The 24,274-nt window shown below is 45.1% G+C and overlaps 2 protein-coding genes across 2 annotated transcripts in view; both read left to right on the top strand.

Annotated features, from left to right (window-relative positions):
- The window catches only part of LOC139413414 (protein FAM135A-like), a 50,423-nt gene extending 38,781 nt beyond the window's left edge, over positions 1-11,642 (top strand). Inside the window, exons 13-21 of the mRNA XM_071160776.1 lie at positions 167-358; positions 1,495-3,571; positions 4,504-4,664; positions 4,978-5,069; positions 5,679-5,776; positions 6,586-6,737; positions 8,770-8,880; positions 9,041-9,154; positions 9,603-11,642. Of these exons, the coding sequence (XP_071016877.1) occupies positions 167-358; positions 1,495-3,571; positions 4,504-4,664; positions 4,978-5,069; positions 5,679-5,776; positions 6,586-6,737; positions 8,770-8,880; positions 9,041-9,154; positions 9,603-9,808 (3,203 nt within the window). The 3' untranslated portion in view covers positions 9,809-11,642. The remainder of the gene's footprint in view (positions 1-166; positions 359-1,494; positions 3,572-4,503; positions 4,665-4,977; positions 5,070-5,678; positions 5,777-6,585; positions 6,738-8,769; positions 8,881-9,040; positions 9,155-9,602) is intronic.
- A 2,778-nt stretch (positions 11,643-14,420) lies between these two features.
- LOC139418037 (FERM domain-containing protein 6-like) overlaps positions 14,421-24,274 on the top strand; it is a 28,694-nt gene continuing 18,840 nt past the window's right edge. The window contains exons 1-3 of the mRNA XM_071167143.1: positions 14,421-14,564; positions 21,885-22,283; positions 23,672-23,762. Coding sequence (XP_071023244.1) covers positions 22,203-22,283; positions 23,672-23,762 — 172 coding nt within the window. The 5' untranslated portion in view covers positions 14,421-14,564; positions 21,885-22,202. The remainder of the gene's footprint in view (positions 14,565-21,884; positions 22,284-23,671; positions 23,763-24,274) is intronic.

Genomic DNA, 24,274 nt, shown 5'->3' with positions numbered 1-24,274 from the left:
TATGAATATATTTGGTCTGTTGTGTATCGTCTCTATATTTTCTGTCTGTTGATTCAGTTTACTATGGCAACACCATTTCACCTCATGTAATTCTGGGTATATGTAAATCTACTTGGTGGATAAAGGTCATTGAGTTTTTCTCCGTACTCTGGTTTCCCTGCTTCAGATCGGGACGGGCCGTGGCTGGGCATACATAACCCCCGGAGTGGCTCCACGACCTCCGGTAACTCTAAGGCCTCATCCTCTTCCGCTGCAGCTGCCGCAGCATCCTTCCCCAGCCCCATCCTGGAGCCTCGGCCCCCAACCATGATGGACACAACCTGGCCCGATGACTGCCCAGACCTGCCCAAATCCAAAGGTGTGCTGTTGTTATTCATAGGAATAGTTACTATCATGATTACTACGCTAGACGTTCAGATGATAGTTACTACGCTAGACGTTCAGATGATAGTTACTACAGTACGCTAGACGTTCAGGTGATAGTTACTACAGTACGCTAGACGTTCAGATGATAGTTACTACGCTAGACGTTCAGATGATAGTTACTACAGTACGCTAGACGTTCAGATGATAGTTACTACGCTAGACGTTCAGATGATAGTTACTACGCTAGACGTTCAGATGATAGTTACTACAGTACGCTAGACGTTCAGGTGATAGTTACTACAGTACGCTAGACGTTCAGGAGATAGTTACTACGCTAAACGTTCAGATGATAGTTACTACAGTACGCTAGACGTTCAAATGATAGTTACTACAGTACGCTAGACGTTCAGGTGATAGTTACTACGCTAGACGTTCAGATGATAGTTACTACGCTAGACGTTCAGATGATAGTTACTACAGTACGCTAGACGTTCAGATGATAGTTACTACAGTACGCTAGACGTTCAGGTGATAGTTACTACAGTACGCTAGACGTTCAGGAGATAGTTACTACGCTAAACGTTCAGATGATAGTTACTACAGTACGCTAGACGTTCAAATGATAGTTACTACAGTACGCTAGACGTTCAGGTGATAGTTACTACTAGACGTTCAGGGGATAGTACAGTACGCTAGACGTTCAGATGATAGTTACTACAGTACGCTAGACGTTCAGGTGATAGTTACTACAGTACGCTAGACGTTCAGGTGATAGTTACTACAGTACGCTAGACGTTCAGGTGATAGTTACTACAGTACGTTAGACGTTCAGGTGATAGTTACTACAGTACGCTAGACGTTCAGATGATAGTTACTACAGTACGCTAGACGTTCAGGTGATAGTTACTACAGTACGCTAGACGTTCAGGTGATAGTTATTGTGTGTTCTGCCCCCAGTGAGTACTGTCTCAGTCTATATGTCTTGGTAAATGTGGCACTGACAAATCCTTGACAATACTTCATTGAATAGAGTGGTTACCATGATGTTTCATCAGTTCATCTGAAGCACGTTGGGTTTGTGATAAAACTCCTTAAATATAAAACACATGCTTTTTCTTTGTATTAAAGGCAAGTCGGTGAAACTGAAGAAGAACGCCAAGACGGAGAGGGAGAACGCCAAGAAGCTCATCAGACAGGGATCCAAGGACTCTGTGGTTCTGGTGGCTTATAAGAACCTGGGGAAGGCCGCTAACTCGGCTAACCCTTCACAGCTAACACATGGAGAAACTGACCATGACAGAGAGGCCCAGGGACAGGGAGAGGCTGGCCTGAAGCAGCAGAGGGAGGAGAGGGAGCAGGGGGAGAGGGATGCCTTGCTGGGGGTAACTGGGGGAGACTCCAACACTGACCTAAGGACTAGGATCTCCAAATATTTTCCTGAGCCTGGTGCTACCACCGCTGGACAGGCAAATGCTGTTCTTAATTTTGACTCTCTCCTTGAGGATGACGTCCTAGTAGCTAGTGGCGTGGCTAGTCAGAAAGGTTACTTCACAGCCTTAGTGAGCTTGGACACACAGAACAAGCCGGCCCAGGCTGGTCCTGGAGCTGTAGCCGGATTAGCCACCACAGATAATGACCAAGTAATTAACAAAAATGCTGCCGTTGACCACTGCAGCCAGCAGCTGCCCGATCACTACACGCCTGGTTCTACCGCCACTGGACTCAGGCACATCGAGGTCCAACCCAGTGACAAGGACCCGTACCAAGGAGACACAGTGACAGTTCTCCTGCCCTGTCGGACGGATGGGGATGGGACCTCCAAAAGAGATATCCCAGAAATCACCCAGACAGACCTGTGTATGTCCGACTCTAAACACCTTGCTATGAGAGACTGGAGTTCTGAGGTGTCTGACAGGCTTCGGGGTAGAGAGGTAATGACAGAGGTTAGTCAGAGGCCAGGCCTGGTGCTTCTACAGCAGGTGAAAGGTGATTGTATCAGGCTGCCACCAGACGGAGGTGCTGCTGTCCCCAGTGCCTCCTCCCGCCTCTCTGACTCTGGTATCGAGAGCGAGCCCAGTTCCTTCGCTATCCAGCTGGCTACCCAGGGTGGGGCCGTAGGGCTGGCTGGGGCCCCTGAGACTGAGTTGGGCCCCCAGCAGGCCGAACGGCCCCTACTCAGCCCTGCTCCCCGGCCCGTCCAGCCCACCTCTGTCCATAAGGGCAGCATGGTGACTGGAGAGGGCCTCAACCCGGAGAGCACAGTCAGCGCGGTGAGCGGCGTCCAGTCTTCCCTCACCTCCATCAACTCGCTGCCCTCAGATGACGAGGGGGAGGGGGGTACGTCTGTGTCCAGGGGCTCCAGCAGTGTAGGAGGAGGGGAGGCCGAGGGGCCACCAGGCCCAGGGGGAATGAGGAAGTCCAGTGTTCTGGTACAGGAGCAACAGAGCCTGGTGTTCTCTGGAGAACCACCACCATCTGTCCCAACACGCTGCTCTGTACCCAGCCAAACGCACCCCGACGCTGGGTTGGGCCTCAACACCACTGCTAGTGGGGGTTCTGCATCTCAATATCTGCCTCCTAGGACTTTTTCCTCAACCTCTGAGTCAACACTTAACACTGATCCCAGGTTGTTAACAGGTTCCTCTGATGGGGCTGTAGGGGGTCCAGGTGCCCCCCGTAGTGAGCCCCAGACAGCCTCCTACCCCTCCTCTAACTCCACCGCCAGCAGCAGTGACCTGGTCAAGAAGGGACTGGTAGAAAACTACTTTGGCTCGCGCTCCAGCACAGACGTCTCAGAGATCAGCCCTGTAGAGACGTCAGCTATCACCCTGGGGATACTGTCTGGAGCGGGGCCGGGGCCGCCTGTAGAGGAAGACGAGGAAGAGGACAACGAGATGATAGAGAACGGCTTCTACGAGGAAGGAGACGGCTTGGCGTTCGTGAACGGTGTCGTTGACGAGGAGGAGGAGGATGAAGGAGATGGAGGGGCAGTAGGAAGGAGTCTGTTGTTTGAACAGTTGGGACTGGACCATGTTCAGGAGCCCAGGGGTCTTCCTCCAGGCTATGGTGCCCCTGTCCGCTCCCCCCTGGCCCCTAGCTCAGTGGGCTCTTCCCAGGGGAGACTTCTAGTCCCTACCCCCTCCACCTCCCTCACCTCCAACAGCCTGCGCTGGTATGACAGCGCCCCCACACCACAGATGAAAGCGTGAGTCCACAGTCTAGTCACCTCATGTCCTACGGTCCACAGTCTAGTCACCTCATGTCCTACAGTCCACAGTCTAGTCACCTCATGTCCTACGGTCCACAGTCTAGTCACCTCATGTCCTACGGTCCACAGTTTAGTCACCTCATGTCCTACGGTCCACAGTCTAGTCACCTCATGTCCACAGTTCCATAATTTAATTTCTGCTTCTTTGATGGTTATGTCTTAAGCCGTAGCTAGGGAAATGTTGCTCCGTTAACTTTACTGTATTAGGTTGATTTGACAGGGACGATGCACCATTTGCACATTAATGTGGTTCTTTGTGGCTCAGTCTGTAGATAATGGCGCTTGCAACGCCAAGGGTCGTAGGTTCGATTCCTGTTGGGACCGCCCATATGTAGAATGTATGCATGCATGACTGTAAGTCCATTTGGATTAAAGCATTTGCTATATGGCATATACACTGAGTGTACAAAACATTAGGAACATCCTCTTAATATTGCATTGCACCCCCCCTTTTGTCTTCAGTTCTTCACACAAACCGGTGCACCTGGAACCTACTACCAGACCCTGTTCAGAGGCACTTCAATCTTTTGTCTTGCCCATTCACCCTCTGAATGACACACATACACAATCCATGTCTCAATTGTCTTAAGGCTTAAAAATCCTTCTTTAACCTCTTTCTTCCCCTTCGTCTACACTGATTGAAGTGGATTTAACAAGTGACATCAATAAGGGATCATAGCTTTCACCTGGATTCACCTGGTCAGTCTGTGACATGGAAAGAGCAGGTGTTCTTAATGTTTTGTACACTCAGTGTATATGCTCAGTGTACAGTAGTAGTATTATTATGATTATCATAATAGCTTATATTATTAATCAACATTACTGGCCAGGCAAATAATAAAAATGTCTTCCTTATCCTCGTGGTGTAGTTTTGTTGCGGCCAAAGAGGAGTTGAAGCAGCTGAGACTACCAGGGTTCCTGTACAGTGAGGTGGGAGACCTGGCCTCCAGTGTCCCTTACTTTAGCCTGGAGGAGGTTGACAACTGTGACGAGGGCATCCACCTCATCGTCTGTGTCCACGGCCTCGATGGTAACTACACTTTATCCATTTAGTCAGATAATCAACCCATCTTGTTGTCTGCTTCAGTTCTTTTGGCACAGGACATGTTGTGGTCTGATATATTGAAAACCGATCTGGGTTTAAATACTATTGAAATAATTTCAAATCCTTTACCTGGGCTTGATCAAGCTTGACTTGGCAATGGAACCAATAGGAAAGCCCCAGTAGTGGTGTTCCAGACAGGTTAATGCATCGCTCATAGTATTTGAAAGATTTCAAACGGTATTTGAACCCAGGTCTAATGTGAAATATCTTGGGTGTTCCTTCATTCTGTGTCTTCCAGGTAACAGTGCTGACCTGCGTCTGGTGAAGACCTACCTGGAGCTGGGCCTACCTGGAGCTAGGATAGACTTCCTCATGTCCGAACGCAACCAGGTAACTAACCATAGTGTACCACACCTGAACCAACCGACACTACCTCATTATGGGATACCTGAACCAACCGACACTACCTCATTATGAACCAACCGGTACACCTGTACACCTGAACCAACCGACACTACCTCATTATGGTACACCTGAACCAACCGACACTACCTCATTATGGTACACCTGAACCAACCGACACTACCTCATTATAGTACACCTGAACCAACCGACACTACCTCATTATGGTACACCTGAACCAACCGACACTACCTCATTATGGTACACCTGAACCAACCGACACTACCTCATTATGGTACACCTGAACCAACCGACACTACCTCATTATGGTACACCTAAACCAACCGACACTACCTCATCTGCCTCTTTACTTCACATTATTATGGGACGTTATGTATTTCAAGTACATTCGTACTTGAATGACAATCAACAATGGATGGTTAATAGGAATTTCTTCTAGTTTCGTCTCATGGGAGTGCAGTATTGTCACGGGAGTGCAGTTTCGTCTGTATCCTCTTATGCAAGTGCAGTAAACAATGCCTTGTCCTTGTCAGTCTGTAGAACTTTAGGTCTGAATTTTTGTTGTTTTCCCCACAGAATGACACGTTTGCTGACTTTGAGCAGATGACAGACCGGCTGTTGGATGAAATAGTTCAGTACATTCAGATCTACAACCTCACCGTCTCTAAGATCAGGTACATATGGGTTCTTCAGGTCTACAACCTCACCGTCTCTAAGATCAGGTACATATGGGTTCTTCAGGTCTACAACCTCACTGTCTCTAAGATCAGGTACATATGGGTTCTTCAGGTCTACAACCTCACCGTCTCTAAGATCAGGTACATATGGGTTCTTCAGGTCTACAACCTCACGGTCTCTTCTTTAATTGTCCTCCTACTATGGGTGCTATAGTCTGAAGTGTGTCCCTCTCCTCTTCTTCATCTGCGCTGATGGAAATAAGTAATAATGGGATGGGTAGAAGCAACATAGTGGATCTCTAGCACCCATGAATTGGCTTTCCCACTGTCCAGTCAGTCACCCCTTTCCCACTGTCCAGTCAGTCACCCCTTTCCCACTGTCCAGTCAGTCACCCCTTTACCACTGTCCAGTCAGTCACCCCTTTTCCATCAGTGCAGATGGAGGAAAGAAGACAAGGAGTTGAATCAGCTTAATACTATTGAGATGCCCCATGGTGTATAACAGTGCTCTCCACATCCAGCCATATTTAGTTGTCCCCCACCATGAAATCGGGGAGGGGGATCTGTCTCGGTCCTTTAATATGTTAGTACCTCATGATATCTCAGAAACCACTGGCCCAATTCTGAGGAAACTTGGATGAATGATGCATCTTGCCATAGAGATCAGTCATTTACAAAATTACACTGATTGGCCCAAGCTATAGGGTTGCTGCGTCATTCGTGGGGGACGACATGTTTACTGTTACTTTGTTTGATTTGAGCTCCTGCGTGATCTCTGACCTGTATCTATATTCTCTGTTTCTCAGCTTCGTAGGCCACTCCCTGGGGAACCTGATAGTTCGTTCAGTACTTACCAGACCCAGGTTTAAATGTTACCTGAGCAGACTTCACACCTTCCTCTCTCTGTCTGGACCTCACCTGGGTACCCTGTACAACAGCTCTGCTCTGGTCAACACAGGTATGTCTCTCTACACGATACCCTCTACAGCAGGGATCATCACCTAGATTCAGCCGCGGAGCGATTTGTTTATTTTCTGGAGCGGATGGTTGGGGAGGCCGGAACAATTATAAATAATATTCAAATTGACCGCAAGAAGCTCAAATATATATGTTTGACTAAAACATAGCTATTCCAAACCTTGCTTATATTTGTATTAGATCATGTGTGTTTGATGCGTGGGGATACTTGGGAACACATTTCTTAAATTCACTAAATTTGGAGCTGATTTCCTGGTGTTTTTAGCATCTTTTATGTCCAACGATGAAAATTCTGCACACAATTTGTATTTATTTTTGCTCAGAAAACTTGGGAGGGGCGAAATAATACCATCCATGGGACAAAATCGGACCACTGGCCACCAGTTGGGATTTTGAATAATCTGACAAATATCCTACCTCATTAGATTTATTTAGTTCATGCTCGCAGTGTGTTTGCGAGATGTCGTACTAAAGGCAGTTTTAAAACCGTCCCGTGACTCCTGCAGCGTCTACAGACATCCACCAAACAAGCAAAAACCGACTCTATGAGAATGAGTGTGACAACTGATAGCCCATCTATAAGTGACTATGTCAGTCAATCAGGTGGCTAGCTGCCTGCAGAGACTCTATTGCAGAAAATCTGAAGGGCTCTGGCCAGTAGTACTTAGACAGTTAGAAAGATGATGTAAGAAGCTAACATTTAAACAGATCCTACCTCAGCAGGAGCAAAAAAATAGGCTACTAAGTTGTAATAACTGTGGTTTCCAGAGAGTAGGTTACTGAGCCAGACAGTGATGTGGCGCTCAGTGGTGAGGCTGAGGCAGGCTACAATGCATGCAGGAGGAAGCAGAGCAGACATTTAGACAATACTTTCAAACCTCTTCGGGCTAGGGGGCAGTATTTTCACGTTCGGATGAAAAGCGTGCCCAGAGTAAACTGCCTGCTACCCAGGCCCAGAAGCTAAGATATGCATATTATTAGTAGATGTGGATAGAAAACATTTACATTCTAAAACTGTTTGAATGATGTCTGTGAGTATAACAGAACTCATGGCAGGCGAAAACCTGAGAAAAATCCATCCAGGCAGTGGAAAATCTGAGGTTTGTAGTTTTTCAATTAATTCCCTATCGAAAACACAGTGTAAATGGGGTCATATTGCACTTCCTAAGGCTTCCACTAGATGTCAACAGTCTTTAGAACGTTGTTTCAGGCTTCTATTGTGAAAGGGGAGCGAATTAGACCAGTGGCTCAGTTGAAAGCTATGAGTTGTTTATCGCGCGCGGCTGTGAGCACGAGCTCTGTTCCCTTTCCTTTCTAAAGACACAAAGGAATTGTCCGGTTGAAACATTATTGAAGATTTATGATAAAAACATCCTAAAGATTGATTATATACATCGTTTGACATGTTTCCACGAACTGTAATGGAACTTTTTGGACTTTTCGTCTGGACTTAGTTCTCGCGCCTTGTGCATTTGGATTGGTGAACTAAACGCGCAAACAAAAAGGAGGTATTTGGACATAAAGATGAACTTTATTGAACAAAACAAACATTTATTGTGGAACTGGGATTCCTGGGAGAGCATTCCGATGAAGATCATCAAAGGTAAGTGAATATTTATAACGCTATTTCAGACTTTTGTGGACTCCACAACATGGCGGATATCTGTATTGGCTTGTTTTGGTGGCTGAGCGCTGTACTCAAGATTATTGCATGGTGTGCTTTCGCTGTAAAGCTTTTTTGAAATCTGACACACCAGTTGCATTAAGGAGAAGTTTATCTTTAAAAACACAGGATACAACATTCAATTTAAAAAGCTCCTAGCTTACAATTTTTATTTTATTTTTATGTATACTATTCCAGGAAAGTGTACTGTGAAAATGTTGAATGTATACTTCCCTTTAACTACGACACTGTGCTACGCTCAGTCAAGGAAACAAGTCATTGTCTTCCGCTCCCTGGTTGATTTAGTCAGTCTTTAACCCCTGTGTTCCCCCTCCTTCCTCCCTCCCAGGCCTGTGGTTCATGCAGAAGTGGAAGAAGTCTGGCTCCCTGCTCCAGCTGACCTGCAGAGACCACTCTGATCCCAGACAGACCTTCCTCTACAAGCTTAGCAAGAAATCTGGTGAGTTGAGAAGAGTAAAGATCACTGTTGTTGTTTTTTACAGTGCAATTTGTTACATTGTTAACGCCTGGTATCAATCTGTTCTCCTGGGCATTTAAATGAAGCTTGTTGTCTATTGTTAGATGAATAACAGGTGTGCTGTGTCAATGTATTGTGGCAGGTCTTCATCACTTCAGGAACGTGGTGTTAGTGGGCTCTCTGCAGGATCGTTACGTCCCATATCACTCAGCCAGGATAGAGATGTGTAAGACAGCCCTGAAGGACAAACAAACAGGTGGGCATATTTACATATTTATCAGAGCAGGCCCCAAACGTGTGTCTCACAGGACATTTATTCACAGTGTAGACAAGCTACTGGACCAATAGTCTGGTTCCTCTCGCTGCTGCTTGCTGTTGGGGTTTTGCTAGGCCGGGTTACAGTTAAGCACTTTGTGACAACTGTTGATGTTGAAATGGCTTCATGAATACATTTGATTGATTGTTGTCATGTATGGCTCAGTTGGTTAGAGCATGGCCCTTGCAACATTAGGATTGTGGGTTTGATTCCCGGGCCACCCAGATGTGAAATGTATGCACACGCTTCTAAATGGAGTTTATTCTTGTTCTTATTCTCTCTGTTACTCCCTTTTTTCTCTTCAATCCCTTTCTGTTCCTTCTCACTTCCCCTACCCCTCTCTCACTCCCCCTCTCTCACTCCCCTTTTCTCACTCCCCCTCTCCCAGGTTCAGTATATGTAGAGATGATAGAGAACCTGTTGCTGCCGGTGCTCCAGAACAGAGACTGTAACCTGGTGCGTTACGATGTCATCCATGCCCTGCCCAACACCGCCAACTCCCTGATTGGCCGAGCAGCACACATCGCCGTCCTCGACTCTGAAATCTTTCTGGAGAAGTTCTTCCTGGTCGCAGGCCTGAAGTTCTTTCAGTAGGAGGGGAGGGGTCTATGAATCCAACTAATGGCTGGAAGGGGGGATGGGAGGGGGGCTCTACCAATCTAACCAATGGCTGGAGCGGAGGGACGTTTTTTCAGTAGGAAGTAGGAGTGGCCACCCAATCAAATCAATGACTGGAGGAGGGAGAATGGGGGCCTCCCAATCAATAACCTGGTCCCATATCTGTTTTGACCGTTTTGGTCAACTCCTATAGTCATTGACTTGCCAAAAAAAAATGTATGCATTGTATCCTGTGGAGGTCAAACTAACTCCTGTGGAAGGAGTTTACACATTTAAGACCATGTCAGTGATGCTGAAGTGAGATCTCTGCCCATCTCCATCCAATGACCATAGAAGTTGGCAAGACTGCACAAACTGATCTGGGACCAGGCTAGCAAATAAAACCTGTGGCTGGAGGGAGAGGGGAAGAGAGGAGAACGTGGAGCATACATAGAATATAATTACTAGACCTTCAATCTAGTGATGCTATTTCTATCATGTGTAGCTTATATTACCTCACTGCATCCAAACCCCAATTCTCAATATTGTATCTGGTTGAGGCGTACGGTTTTATAGATGCATCTGCTTCCATATGGAAGATCAAAATTCTAATATCAGTGTTTATTTTTAGTTTTTTTAGCTCTTTTTTCATTGGTTTGTTAGTGAATGTTCCTCATTTTTATTGTTCTACTTCCGTTTTTCAAAGGATGATTTCAAGTTGATTTTACGAATGTACTTGTGGTGGGGGGATGGTTTTCCTTCTCATATTGTAATCTTTTCAGTGTTATTTATCTATGAAATTGTTATATTTTCACATGGTTTTGTTCAAACCATTCATTCATTTATTAAGACGATTGCAATACCGATCTGGAAATGTAGCTGCTGAAAATGGTGAGCTGACTCATCTTCTCATATTGTCGTCACCTTTATTTAAAAGGTGCATTTTCTTCAACAACAACAAATTAGTCGTAAACTCAAACTATTATACTCTTGCATTAATTTGCACCACAACTGTATAAAAAAAACAACAGATTTTTCTACTGAGGATGGTCATTTTTACTAAGTACATATTTTACTATCAGAATTTTAATTTGTGTTATTTTTTCATTTTACAAAGGTAAAGGCTTCCAGTCTAGTCGAACTAACTTAACGGAATCAATTTGATTGTAACTCGGACAATGCAGCCTGGGACTTATAAGGCTTTGCGGTTTTCTATAGCTCTGGACCAGGGCGTTCGGTGCAGGTTGTTGGCGCTGAGCCTTCCTGAACAGGGGAAGAGACAACTCGTTGCGCAATGGACCAGAGCTAGGTTTTATACTGTATGCTGTTACTTTGCCATTACAGCATCGTGCACAACACTAAACCCAACCTGGTGTTGGGAACATTATACGAGCCTTGCTTGATTAAAGCATGAGAACATTTTATTACAAGAGGTTTTAAATAAACTCATTCAACTGTTATAGCCAGAAGGGTCGTGTTCATTAGGGCTCACCGTAGCAAAACGTTTTCTAACAGAAAGCAAAGAAAGCCTTGCTTATTGGACAAGTTCATGTAGGGAAGAACCCTGTTTGATTCTGTTTTCTTCCGCCTGGTGCCAAATGAATACGACCCAGATGTAAAGGTGGGGTGTAGCCAAGGGTCAGTACTTATGAATAGCACATATTTTGGTTCATGGAGAGTATTTATGTTTTGCTGTCATAGATGGGTGGGTGTATTATTTATGCTTTTTAACATGAGTATTGTTTTTAGATATAAAATCAACTTCTCATTTCTTTGTGAAAATGGTTTGTATCATTGCACTCTTTACCATTAAATAAATGTATTATAAATATTTGTTGGTCTTTTTTTGCTCATTTATGCAATTTGGTTGAACGTTAAGAACTCAAATGTTTGACTAGATGGTAGTGTATGTGGATTCCACTGCAAGATAATCACCTTTCCCTGCCAGAGAAAAAAAACAATTGGCAATAGTATGGTTTTCAATCTATTCCATCTCCAGAAAAGGTTATCTAGGCTTGAAGACGAGGAGCCTGGATGAAAAGGTTATCTAGACTTGAAGAGGACTAGCCTGGATGAAAAGGTTATCTAGACTTGAAGAGGACTAGCCTGGAAGAAAAGGTTATCTAGACTTGAAGACGAGGAGCCTGAATGAAAAGGTTATCTAGACTTGAAGATGACTAGCCTGGATGAAAAGGTTATCTAGACTTGAAGACGAGGAGCCTGGATGAAAAGGTTATCTAGACTTGAAGAGGACTAGCCTGGATGCCAACTCCTTATGGAACTGTCATGCCAACTCCTTATGGAACTGTCATGCCAACTCCTTATGGAACTGTCATGCCAACTCCTTATGGAACTGTCATGCCAACTCCTTATGGAACTGTCATGCCAACTCCTTATGGAACTGTCATGCCAACTGCCAAGATGGCTGACAATGAAATGACAATGGAGTAGGCTAAAAACAAATGAGGCCATTTTATTCCGCCATCAAATAAAGTGTCTCTGGTTTTAATGTTTGATGGATTTGGGATGAATGTTCCTCATTATTTGAGGTTGTGTAAAAACAAATGACAGTCAACCATCCTAGGAATGTGTGAATGGACATTTATTAGTAGGCTATGCCATTTATTCAGTGTCTACAAGCCTAGTTTACCCCTCGCTCCCTTGCTCCTGTTTGGAGTAAATTATAAAAGCCTGTTGCAACCAGCTGATTTTAGGAATGTTGTCGCCCATGGTAACACAATGGAGTCCCGATTGACCTCCCTCTCCACACACACACACACACACACTCACTACACAAACGCCTCCCCTTTTACCCCAGTCTCTCCTCTCTCAACGCCCCCTTTCAGAGAGCAGAGGGGCATTGTGGGATGACGTAATGTGTTCCTAAATGAGACAGTCCTTCAAAGGGACTAAACTAGGTTGAGCTGACTGCAAGAAAGAGGGGTGGGGGTGTAGGGGTCAGAGGGCGGTAGATGAGGGGTGACGGGGTGGTGAGGTTTGGGGAGGGGGGGTGTTATTAGGCTCATCTCCCCCCTAAAATGACGGGAAGTAGACAATGGATGGCCATCTTTTCTTGACTTGAAGAAAAGGTCAACAGGGCCAGGGAAACAAAATACCACAACACCAGGTGTGAGTCTGTCAACAGTATTGTCCAGAGATCACAGTCCTGGGGGCAGTTTATCCATCCATGGCCTTACAAACCCTCTTTTACACATCCTGTCCACCAGCAGACTGCAAAGTTGTTAAACATCTCACACAGTCTAATTAAGGCTTGACAAGAGGATGTTATGTAATATATATGTGTCAGATGATTGTCAGGAAAGTAGCAACTGCTTAAACATGTAATCTAACTCTGGAGAATATCCCTTGAAATGACCTATTAGTTCACGACTAGCCTTAATCTGTGTCCTCAAAACCCTCCTATACCATTAAAGCATCTGTTAGAAAATCTCATCACAACCTTTAGCTAAACGAGATAACAATAGAAATCAACAGGTTGATATGGAGACAGCAGTATGGTCTCAGACTGTGGACCTAATTAGCTGTAATCTCATATGAACTAATGCTAATCTGGGTAATCTGCCTCTTATTGGGGTAAACCCTGCCAGACTGGCTCAAACATTCATTATTGTTGCATTCCCTGGATTATCACCCCAGACAGTTAATGAGGCTTGAAACTGAATGCACCATGGCTAACTCGTAGGACATGGTGGAGATACAACGTTGTGTTTTTAGTTTAGGGAAGGTTAGACTTCCTTCATTTTTCAACATCAAATTAGAAAATACATTATCATATCATTTAAATTATGGAGGCAAATTTTAGACTTGTTTTAAATTTCAATTTGATTAATTGGATTCGAAGAATGATTTCTAATTTCTAATTTTCATTAAATATGTCAAAAAAATATTTTCTTTCACACGTTGATGGGCTATATTAGCATATTATAGTGGTGAGTAATGAAATTAGCATGCTGTCAATCATGCTGAATCATCCAGGTTACCATGCAATAAAAACGTGGCCAATAAATGATAGTGAGTGTACTTTGGGATATCCTGGTTTCACACTCAACTCACCTATTGAACCGAACACAAATTTAATTCTAATATATATCTATATATATATATATCTATATCACTTCACCCCTACCTACATGTACAAATGACCTCAACTAACCTGTAGCTCCCTGTATATAGCCTCGTTATTGTTGTTTTATTAGTTTATATTATGTTTTACTTTAGTTTATTTGGTAAATATTTTCTTAACTCTTCTTGAACTGCTGTTTAAGGGCTTGTAAGTAAGCATTTCACGGTAAGGTCTACACTTGTTGTATTCGGTGCATGTGACAAATAAAGTTGGATTTGATTCTAATATTGAATATCAAACCTAGTTGATTAACATGGACGTTATGTCAGTATGGGAAAGTACATTGTTACAAGTATATAGGCCGTCATTGTAAATACGAATTCGTTCTATTAATTGCAAAATATAGACCATGTAGTTCTCAGTTATGCTAAAACACCCCTTCGACTCATTGCAGTTGGTCTAGTCCAGGCTGCAGCGTCTGGCTCAGCGGAGGAGCATCTTGAAAGTTTTTCAACATCACGCCAATGTTGTTACTTTTTCACTGTCCTCCAGAACTCTCAAACTACGTTCCGTTATTATAGGGATCATTTGTCTCATTTCTATGGCTGGATAATCTCAACAACATCGTTTTGTTTAAGATATTCAGGTGTTTGCTGGTTTCATCTGTCGGTAAGTGTTACTTTTCAACTATTTAGGGCGGAGATTGGCATAACATGCAAGCAAGCATGTTGCTCTTCTATTCCGCGTTAATGTTTTTGTTTATGTGTGTTCATGATGCGTTTAACGTCTCCATTATTCATTCAATACAGTATTGCATTATTTCGGCTACTTAGTATGCTCTAACGTTGCCTAATAAATACATGTTTATGAATCGAATACATTTTGATAAGCATACACCTGCTCCGATGTGATATCATTATGATCATTCTCTAATTGAATTACATCACATCACACACTTTTAACCAGGTTGGATGTACATTTGCATTCAGCAAGGAAAGTATGAATATGATTATTTTGTAAGCAGGTGCGCTCATAGCCTCTACTGCTCCGAGGCTACTTGGAGATGCTTTATGAAATGTTTCTCTAATCTCCCAGGTTCCTTCAATGACACCTTCCTCTCAAACTGTTGTCTGTGTTCTGAAGAAGTGTTGTACACTATATTACAGAGGGCTGTTAGTGTTCAAGCTCTCTGTTTTGCTTTTTGCATGATTAGTTCTAAAAAAACAAAGATTATTGTTACCCCAAGCGTCCACAGAAAATATCCACGTTTCCACGTCCTCAGCCTTCCATACATATCTCTCCCTAACTCTGTCCCTCACTCTGAAACTCTCTTTCTCTCAGTCTGTCTCTCTCTCTGACCCTCTCTCTCTGCTCCTTGTGTAATAATTGAATGTTACTCTCATTCCTTGGAAACCCACAGATTTTAGTGTTGGATCACTCTCAATGTTTCTATCAAAGGTTTCTAGTCTCTGCACCATGAAATGGATGCCTTGCTCATCTGATATTGGAATGCTGGATGGTTATGAGGTGATTAGTTTCAGTCTGGTGGTTTTGTGTGTGTGTGTGTGTGTGTGTGCACTTCCCCAGTCCCCTCATCGAGATTCTAGCGGTACACTGAAGTGTTCACTTCACTGTTCAAAGTGTTCAACAGAGCAGTCCGTTGGCAGCTCTTTGCACCTTAAAGTGCTTGAACACTACAGTGCAGTAGTCCAACATGCACCTCAAATGGCACCCTATTCCCTATATAGTGCACTAATTTTGGCCAGAGCCCTATGGGCCTTGGTCTAATGTAGTGCATTAAGTAGGGAATAGGGTGCCATTTGAGATGCAAATGGCATGTAGAGTGCAGCGGTCTGGTGGTGCAGCGGTCTGGCGGTGCAGCGGTCGGTCTGGTGCAGTATTGTTTTTGCACATTAAGAGCGTGCTAAGAACAAGGGGTTATAATAGTCTTGAAAGGGATTTAAGGCCTTGCAGATGTCTGGGCTGACTGCTCTCATGTGATGCCAGGTCTGAGGAAAACATGGCTTCAAATACTATTTTAAATCGTCCAAATACTTTAGCTGTGCATGATTGAACCTGTTGCAATGGAACTGATAGAAAAGTGTTAAAAGTGAAGTGCGAACCCCGCCACACCTGGCATCCCATACAGGGTAAAGCAAAACAACTACATTATTTATACCATTTCAAATAGTAGTTGAAACTAGGTCTGGATGCCAATACTGAGGTCACTCTGGTTAGACTAAGGGGATGTCGGAGGGGAGGACGAGTGAGGTCACTCTGGTTAGACTAAGGGGATGTCGGAGGGGAGGACGAGTGAGGTCATTTCACACGTCAGCCTGCCCTGTCTGCAGACTTGTTTGTGAGTGTTAGATGAGGCTCATACTTAAACTGGCTCTGACTGTAACTGTTCTGATTGATACTTGATGGGGATATTAAGTGATAAGACTAGGTGGGAGGTACAGTGCCTTCAGGAAGTATTCACTCCCCTTTACGTTTTACATATTTGTTGTGTTACAGCCTGAATATTCAAATTAGGTTTTGTGTCACTGATTAACACACAATATCCCATAATGTCAAAGTGAAATTGTATTTGTATAAAACTTTAGAAATGAATACAAAATGAGAAGCTGAAATGTCTTGAGTCAATAAGTATTCAACCCTTTTGTTCTGGCAAACCTAAATACGTTCAGGAGTAAAAATGTGCTTAAGAAATCTCATAATAAGTTGCATGGACTCATGCATTGTTCAATTATAGTGGTTAAAATGATCTTGGTAACCCACACATACAATTATCTGTAAGGTCCCTGAATCGAGTAGTGAATTTCAAGCACAGATTCAACCACAAAGACCAGGGAGGTTTTCCAATGCTTTGCAAAGAAGGGCACCTCTTTAGTAGATGTGTAAAAAGCAGACATTGAATATCCCTTTGAGTATGGTGCAGTTATCCATTACACTTTGAATGGTGTATCAATACACCCAGTCACTACAAAGATGCAGGTGTCCTTCCTAACTCAGTTGCGGGAGAGGAAGGAAACTGCTCAGGGATTTCACTATGAGGCCAATGGGGATTTAAAACAGTTACAGTTTTAATGTTTGTGATATGAGAACTGAAGATGGATCAACAACATTGTAGTTACTCCACAATACAATTCTAATACTAACCTAAATGTGCTCAACATCAGTCAATAAGGCACTAAAGTAAAACTGCAAAAAATGTGGCAAAGAAATGAACTTAGAAATCTCTTCGAGACTTGTGCCAAGCTTATAGAGACATACCCCAAAAGACTCAGCTGTAATTGCCCCCAAAGTTGCTACTACAAAGTATCGACTTAAATGAGATATTTCTGTAATTCATTTTTATTATAGGGTATTGTGAGGGGAAAACATTAGATTCAATCCATTTTGAATTCAGGCTGTAACACAACAAAATGTGGAATAAGACAAGGGCTATGAATACTTTCTGTGTGTTGTCAAGCCTATCAGACACACTGTCGTATCTACTTTAAGTCTTATTGACCCCAGTCAGTTCCAATCTTACTGCTTCACATTTTAAAGGGGAAATCTGGGATTCCACCACCACTTTTTTGGTACAGCTGTGGGATGGGGCTGGAGAAACGTAACCACTCAACAATGCATGGACAGAGCTATGAATGCAAGGACTCAGGTGCAAGGAATCACCACATTCCATTCGTTGCATCCTTCATCTACTCATCTATTCAAAACCATTGGGCCAAAGTTCCCTTTGTCAACAGAAACTGTGACGAAGGATTGAACCGTCTAGTCTAAGGAATGAGCTCACGTCTGTCTTATGCACAACTCACATTCCTGGACACCTTGTAAAACCAACGCTGTACTCAACGCCAGTCAGGCTTTTCTTTTCAACTCACCTCTGCCACACTGTTTTGCAGCGTGAGTAAGATGGTCATCTACTGTCTCTGAAGGTGTGCTCTTGTGTCTGTCATTGGTTTTTCAGACCTTTTGTTACTGGGTCATTCCATATGAATTCACTCACTTTTTGACTACACTCCTTTTTAGATTTGAAAAAATCCTTCCAAACAGGTTTACCCGTGGTAGAAGTGGTCAGAAGTGCCAAAAACATTCAGGAGATAGAAGTGCTCACACGTGACCCGTTTTGCATTCCCCGCCCTACCATGAGACATCCATGTCTTCTACAATGAAAATGATAAACGGATGAGTTTGATATCATTTGAAGGCTTACAAACAGGGAGGGTTGTAAAACTATTTGATTATTATTATTTTTAAAAATGTGGTTAAGATCATTTCAGATGATGAGGCAGATCGTTTTTAGATCCTCTCAGATGTCTCGTTTTCACGTATGTTGTAGCTTAGACCCTATCTGACATTGTCTTAGGTGTTTTTTTATTTGAGTTTTTAGTTTTTTTTTTGTTGTTGAATTTTACCCCTTTTTCTCCCCATTTTCGTGGTATCCAATTGTTTAGTAGCTACTATCTTGTCTCATCGCTACAACTCCCTTACAGGCTCGGGAGAGACGAAGGTTGAAAGTCATGCGTCCTCCGAAACACAACCCAACCAAGCCGCACTACTTCTTAACACAGCACACATCCAACCCGGAAGTCAGCCACACCAATGTGTCGGAGGAAACACCGTGCACCTGGCAACCTTGGTTAGCGCGCACTGCGCCCGGCCCGCCACAGGAGTCGCTGGTGCGCGATGAGACAAGGATTTCCCTACCGGCCAAACCCTCCCTAACCCGGACGACGCAAGGCCAATTGTGCGTCGCCCCACGGACCTCCCTGTCACGGCCGGTTACGACAGAGCCTGGGCGCGAACCCAGAGTCTCTGGTGGTGCAGCTGGCGCTGCAGTACAGCGCCCTTAACCACTGCGCCACCCGGGAGGGATTAGGTGTTTGTTGTGCCCGTCACCGGTTGAGACACAGCATTCTCTTGAATGCTTGGAGGCTCCACACAATTGAATGGTTTTCACAGCAATATTTTGGCCTGTGGACATCACCTTCCTCAGGGGTTTACAGAGAGATGAAAAATGGCCTTTGAAAAGGTTAGGCAGTACATGATTATTCAAAACAACTAGAAGCAAAATGGCAACAAAAAAAATCACAAGGAAGTTCCAAACAAGGGATGTTCACACAGTAGTGGGGGCTTCCTGAACACAGGTTCCTGTATAGTCTAGGACCGTAGAGAGTTTTGCCTGGGCCCTGGGGATAGTATGACTTCACAGTCAAATGTCTCAGAACAAGGCTGGCTTTTCAGGTTTGGCTTTGCTGCGTGTTGTGTGCTGTTCTTCTGAGTGGCAGGTGTGAGACTTTGTTTGAACATGCTGTCCAGAGTACCTCTCAGGAGTTATCTCTTACACACACACACACACACACACACACCTTCAGATTGGACTTTAATTCTTGGAGGTGAGTAAGACTAATAACGTTTATAAAGAACTGTTTTTATTGTTCCTCCTCCTTGGAGGACGTAAACACACCTAGTAAAGTACCTCGTGTGTTTTCTTTAAAATATTTCAGGTACATTAGACTGGCAGAATGGAACCAATACTACTAGAAGTCTGATCAAAATCTCCTGTCCCCATGGGCGTGTCAGTTAGTGGGAATAATAACGCAGAGTGAATATCATAACAGGTGTGATGCACATAAAAAACATGTTTAATCATGTCATGACGGGTGTGGGTTTGACATCAAGACACTTTTCTAAATGTAGGATTTGGGTAACGTGTTTCATCATGTTTGAACAGAACAGAACAGACCACAGCAGAGGCTTGCCCTTTTAGGATCACAGAGGAAGTTGTTGTTTTTTGGATTGTTAGTTTAGTAGCCACTAGCCACTTGTTTTCTGTGAACAGCTTTAAAATGTTTTCAGGTTTCATTTGCCTTTCCTCGAGCATCTTGGCAACAGAACATTATCACTGGGAAGGCTGTGTTTTGGGGTTGCCCCTCTGCCCCCCGACCGACCCAAATCCCTGACTGGTACAATCCACCGCTGATTAACAAAGAGCCTGATCTCGCCAAATCAATGAATCAGATTAATGATGTGAGCCCTACAGAGTCCGGCTCTGGGCCAGACCTGGGGAGGAAAGGGCCTGTGTGGTTTCACATGGGAATTTTCACTCCTTTCGTATTTGTGTGTGCTTATCAAAAGGGATTGACATGAATGGATGGGAGGCAGATTGAGGGGCTGTAGATAAGGTTTAGTATAGGCTGTAGATATGGTTTAGTATAGGCTGTAGATATGGTTTAGTATAGGCTGTAGATATGGTTTAGTATAGGCTGTAGATATGGTTTAGTATAGGCTGTAGATATGGTTTAGTATAGGCTATAGAAGAACAGTGGGACTGGGATTTAATAGTATGATGTAGGCCTAGGCATCCAACCAGCTGCTGAGGCCGGCTGCTTTAACTACACAACCAGCTGCTGAGGCCGGCTGCTTTAACTACACAACCAGCTGCTGAGGCCGGCTGCTTTAACTACACAACCAGCTGCTGAGGCCGGCTGCTTTAACTACACAACCAGCTGCTGAGGCCGGCTGCTTTAACTACACAACCAGCTGCTGTGGCCGGCTGCTTTAACTACACAACCAGCTGCTGAGTCCGGCTGCTTTAACTACACAACCAGCTGCTGAGTCCGGCTGCTTTAACTACACAACCAGCTGCTGAGGCCGGCTGCTTTAACTACACAACCAGCTGCTGAGTCCGGCTGCTTTAACTACACAACCAGCTGCTGAGTCCGGCTGCTTTAACTACACAACCAGCTGCTGAGGCCGGCTGCTTTAACTACACAACCAGCTGCTGAGGCCGGCTGCTTTAACTACACAACCAGCTGCTGAGGCCGGCTGCTTTAATTACACAACCGGCTCCAGGCACCAAGACTCTCTTGAGGCCTGTTCCAGTTGATAGCTCCATCAGGCAGGGACCAGAGAGCAGGGACCAGAGAGCAGGGACCAGAGAGCAGGGAGCAGGGACCAGAGAGCAGGGACCAGAGAGCAGGGACCAGAGAGCAGGGACCAGAGAGCAGGGAGCAGGGACCAGAGAGCAGGGACCAGAGAGCAGGGAGCAGGGACCAGAGAGCAGGGAGCAGGGACCAGAGAGCAGGGACCAGAGAGCAGGGGGACCAGGGAGCAGGGACCAGAGAGCAGGGACCAGGGAGCAGGGAGAGCAGGGACCAGAGAGCAGGGACCAGGGAGCAGGGACCAGGGAGCAGGGACCAGGGACCAGAGAGCAGGGACCAGAGAGCAGGGACCAGAGAGGACCAGAGAGCAGGGACCAGGGAGCAGGGACCAGGGAGCAGGGACCAGGGAGCAGGGACCAGGGAGCAGGGACCAGGGAGCAGGGACCAGGGAGCAGGGACCAGCCGTGTGGACTTGACCAGATAATGGTTATAGAGGAGGAATGCACCAGTCTCACCATGCTGTTTATTCTCGTCCGGATAGCGGATTGGCCTTTTCTTTTTAGACTGATTGAGTGAATTCCTTTTTGAGTCAATCCCAAAAAATATCAACACTTAAAGTAGATGGAAATACAAGTGGCCTTTGGTTAGACTGATGTCTGAAAGGGATCAACCACTTTATATATGTATATTTATGTTACCTTTATTTAACTGGGCAAGTCAGTTAAGAACAAATTATTATTTACAATGACGGCCTAACCCGGACGACGCTGGGCCAATTGTGGGTCGCCCTATGGGAATACCAATCCCAGCCGGTTGTGATACAGCCTGGAATCGAACCAGGGTCTGTAGAGACGCTTCTAGCACTGAGATGCAGTGCCTTAGACCACTGCGTCACTCAGGAGCCCAAAATGTGATCCTGTTGAAAAATCGCTACTCTGTGTCCAATGTTTAATGCTTTGTGTGTTTATAACCATGCTATGCACTGTTATAACCATGATATTCTCTGTTATTGCTGTGTTATGCCTGGTATTACATCTACAACGCCTTTTAAAGCTTTTATGACTCAAAAACGTCTCTCGGTCTCTATTTGTCTTTTTAGACAGCAGAAAATGAACGACACATTCCCCCTAACCAGAAAGAAGAAGTGAAGGAGTGGGGAGATCGTTGGAGAGAAGAGAGAGAGACTGAAGAGGGTCTAAACTGAAGGAGTGGGGAGATCGTTGGAGAGAGAGAGAGAGAGAGACTGAAGAGGGTCTAAACTGAAGGAGTGGGGAGATCGTTGGAGAGAGAGAGAGAGAGAGACTGAAGAGGGTCTAAACTGAAGGAGTGGGGAGATCGTTGGAGAGAAGAGAGAGAGAGCGACTGAAGAGGGTCTAAACTGAAGGAGTGACCAGAGAGGATACTTATTGCAGACACCATGTCTGTCTCCACCACCAAACAGGAGAGAACCCTGTGTGTTCTGCTCCCTAATAAAGAACAGCTGGACATCACTGTGGGGGTGAGCACGTCCCATTATGACTCCTCCTGTTGATTCTGTAGGTATTCCATGAGTCAGCCAGGGGGGTTTCTATGGACGGCTTTTCAATGAAAGGTTTTAGTCCTGGGCCAGTAATGTATCAAGAGTATTTCTAGTCCCGTACTATAAAATGTATGGAGTTGTACATGACATCCATGTCTGGGAGGTCACTTCACTTTTTCTGTGTTACCCTGTTTATAGCAGTCAGCCTGTTAGTCACCCTGCTTATAGCAGTCAGCCTGTTACAGTCACCCTGTTTATAGCAGTCAGCCTGTTAGTCCCCCTGTTTATAGCAGTCAGCCTGTTTATAGCAGTCAGCCTGTTAGTCACCCTGTTTATAGCAGTCAGCCTGTTAGTCACCCTGTTTATAGCAGTCACCCTGTTTATAGCAGTCAGCCTGTTACAGTCACCCTGTTTATAGCAGTCAGCCTGTTAGTCACCCTGTTTATAGCAGTCAGCCTGTTACAGTCTCCCTGTTTATAGCAGTCGGCCTGTTACAGTCACCCTGTTTATAGCAGTCAGCCTGTTAGTCACCCTGTTTATAGCAGTCAGCCTGTTTATAGCAGTCAGCCTGTTAGTCACCCTGTTTATAGCAGTCAGCCTGTTAGTCACCCTGTTTATAGCAGTCGGCCTGTTAGTCACCCTGTTTATAGCAGTCGGCCTGTTAGTCACCCTGTTTATAGCAGTCAGCCTGTTAATCACCCTGTTTATAGCAGTCACCCTGTTTATAACAGTCAGCCTGTTAGTTACCCTGTTTATAGCAGTCAGCCTGTTAGTCACCTTGTTTATAGCAGTCAGCCTGTTACAGTCACCCTGTTTATAGCAGTCAGCCTGTTAGTCACCCTGTTTATAGCAGTCAGCCTGTTAGTCACCTTGTCTATAGCAGTCAGCCTGTTAGTCACCCTGTTTATAGCAGTCAGCCTGTTATTCACTCTGTTTATAGCAGTCAGCCTGTTAGTCACCTTGTTTATAGCAGTCAGCCTGTTACAATCACCCTGTTTATAGCAGTCAGCCTGTTACTGTCACCCTGTTTATAGCAGTCAGCCTGTTACAGTCACCCTGTTTATAGCAGTCAGCCTGTTAGTCACCCTGTTTATAGCAGTCAGCCTGTTACAGTCTCCCTGTTTATAGCAGTCGGCCTGTTACAGTCACCCTGTTTATAGCAGTCAGCCTGTTAGTCACCCTGTTTATAGCAGTCAGCCTGTTTATAGCAGTCAGCCTGTTTATAGCAGTCGGCCTGTTACAGTCACCCTGTTTATAGCAGTCAGCCTGTTACAGTCACCCTGTTTATAGCAGTCAGCCTGTTAGTCACCCTGTTTATAGCAGTCACCCTGTTTATAGCAGTCTTCTCTCTCCTCTCTCTCTCTCAGGTCAAGTCCACAGGGCAGGATGTGTTCAATCAGGTGTCTGAGCTCCTTGGAATAAAAGAGCTGCACTTCTTTGGCCTGACAGTGGTGAAGGGTAAGTTGTAGCTTCTACACAGGCCAAAACCAGCCCTAATCCAGGACACGTATTCATAAAGTGTCTCATAGAAGGAGTGATGTTCTGAGATCAGTTTACATTATACATCATAGTAAATTAGATTATATGGATGGGGGGGGGACCTGATCCTAGATCAGCACGCCTCTGAGATCTACCCTGCCCAACCGCCCCTTACCCTGCCCAACCGCCCCTTACCCTGCCCACCCGCCCCTTACCCTGCCCAACCGCCCCCTACCCTGCCCACCCGCCCCCTACCCTGCCCACCCGCCCCCTTACCCTGCCCACCCGCCCCTTACCCTGCCCACCCGCCCCTTACCCTGCCCAACCGCCCCTTACCCTGCCCACCCGCCCCCTAACCTGCCCACCCACCCCTTACCCTGCCCAACCACCCCTTACCCTGCCCAACCACCCCTTACCCTGCCCAACCACCCCTTACCCTGCCCAACCGCCCCTTACCCTGCCCAACCGCCCCTTACCCTGCCCAACCGCCC

Source organism: Oncorhynchus clarkii, chromosome 1 (genome assembly GCF_045791955.1).
Source record: "Oncorhynchus clarkii lewisi isolate Uvic-CL-2024 chromosome 1, UVic_Ocla_1.0, whole genome shotgun sequence".
NCBI lineage: Eukaryota > Metazoa > Chordata > Actinopteri > Salmoniformes > Salmonidae > Oncorhynchus > Oncorhynchus clarkii.
The sequence above is the reverse complement of the archived record's forward strand: the minus strand, read 5'-3'. Positions and strand labels throughout refer to the sequence as shown.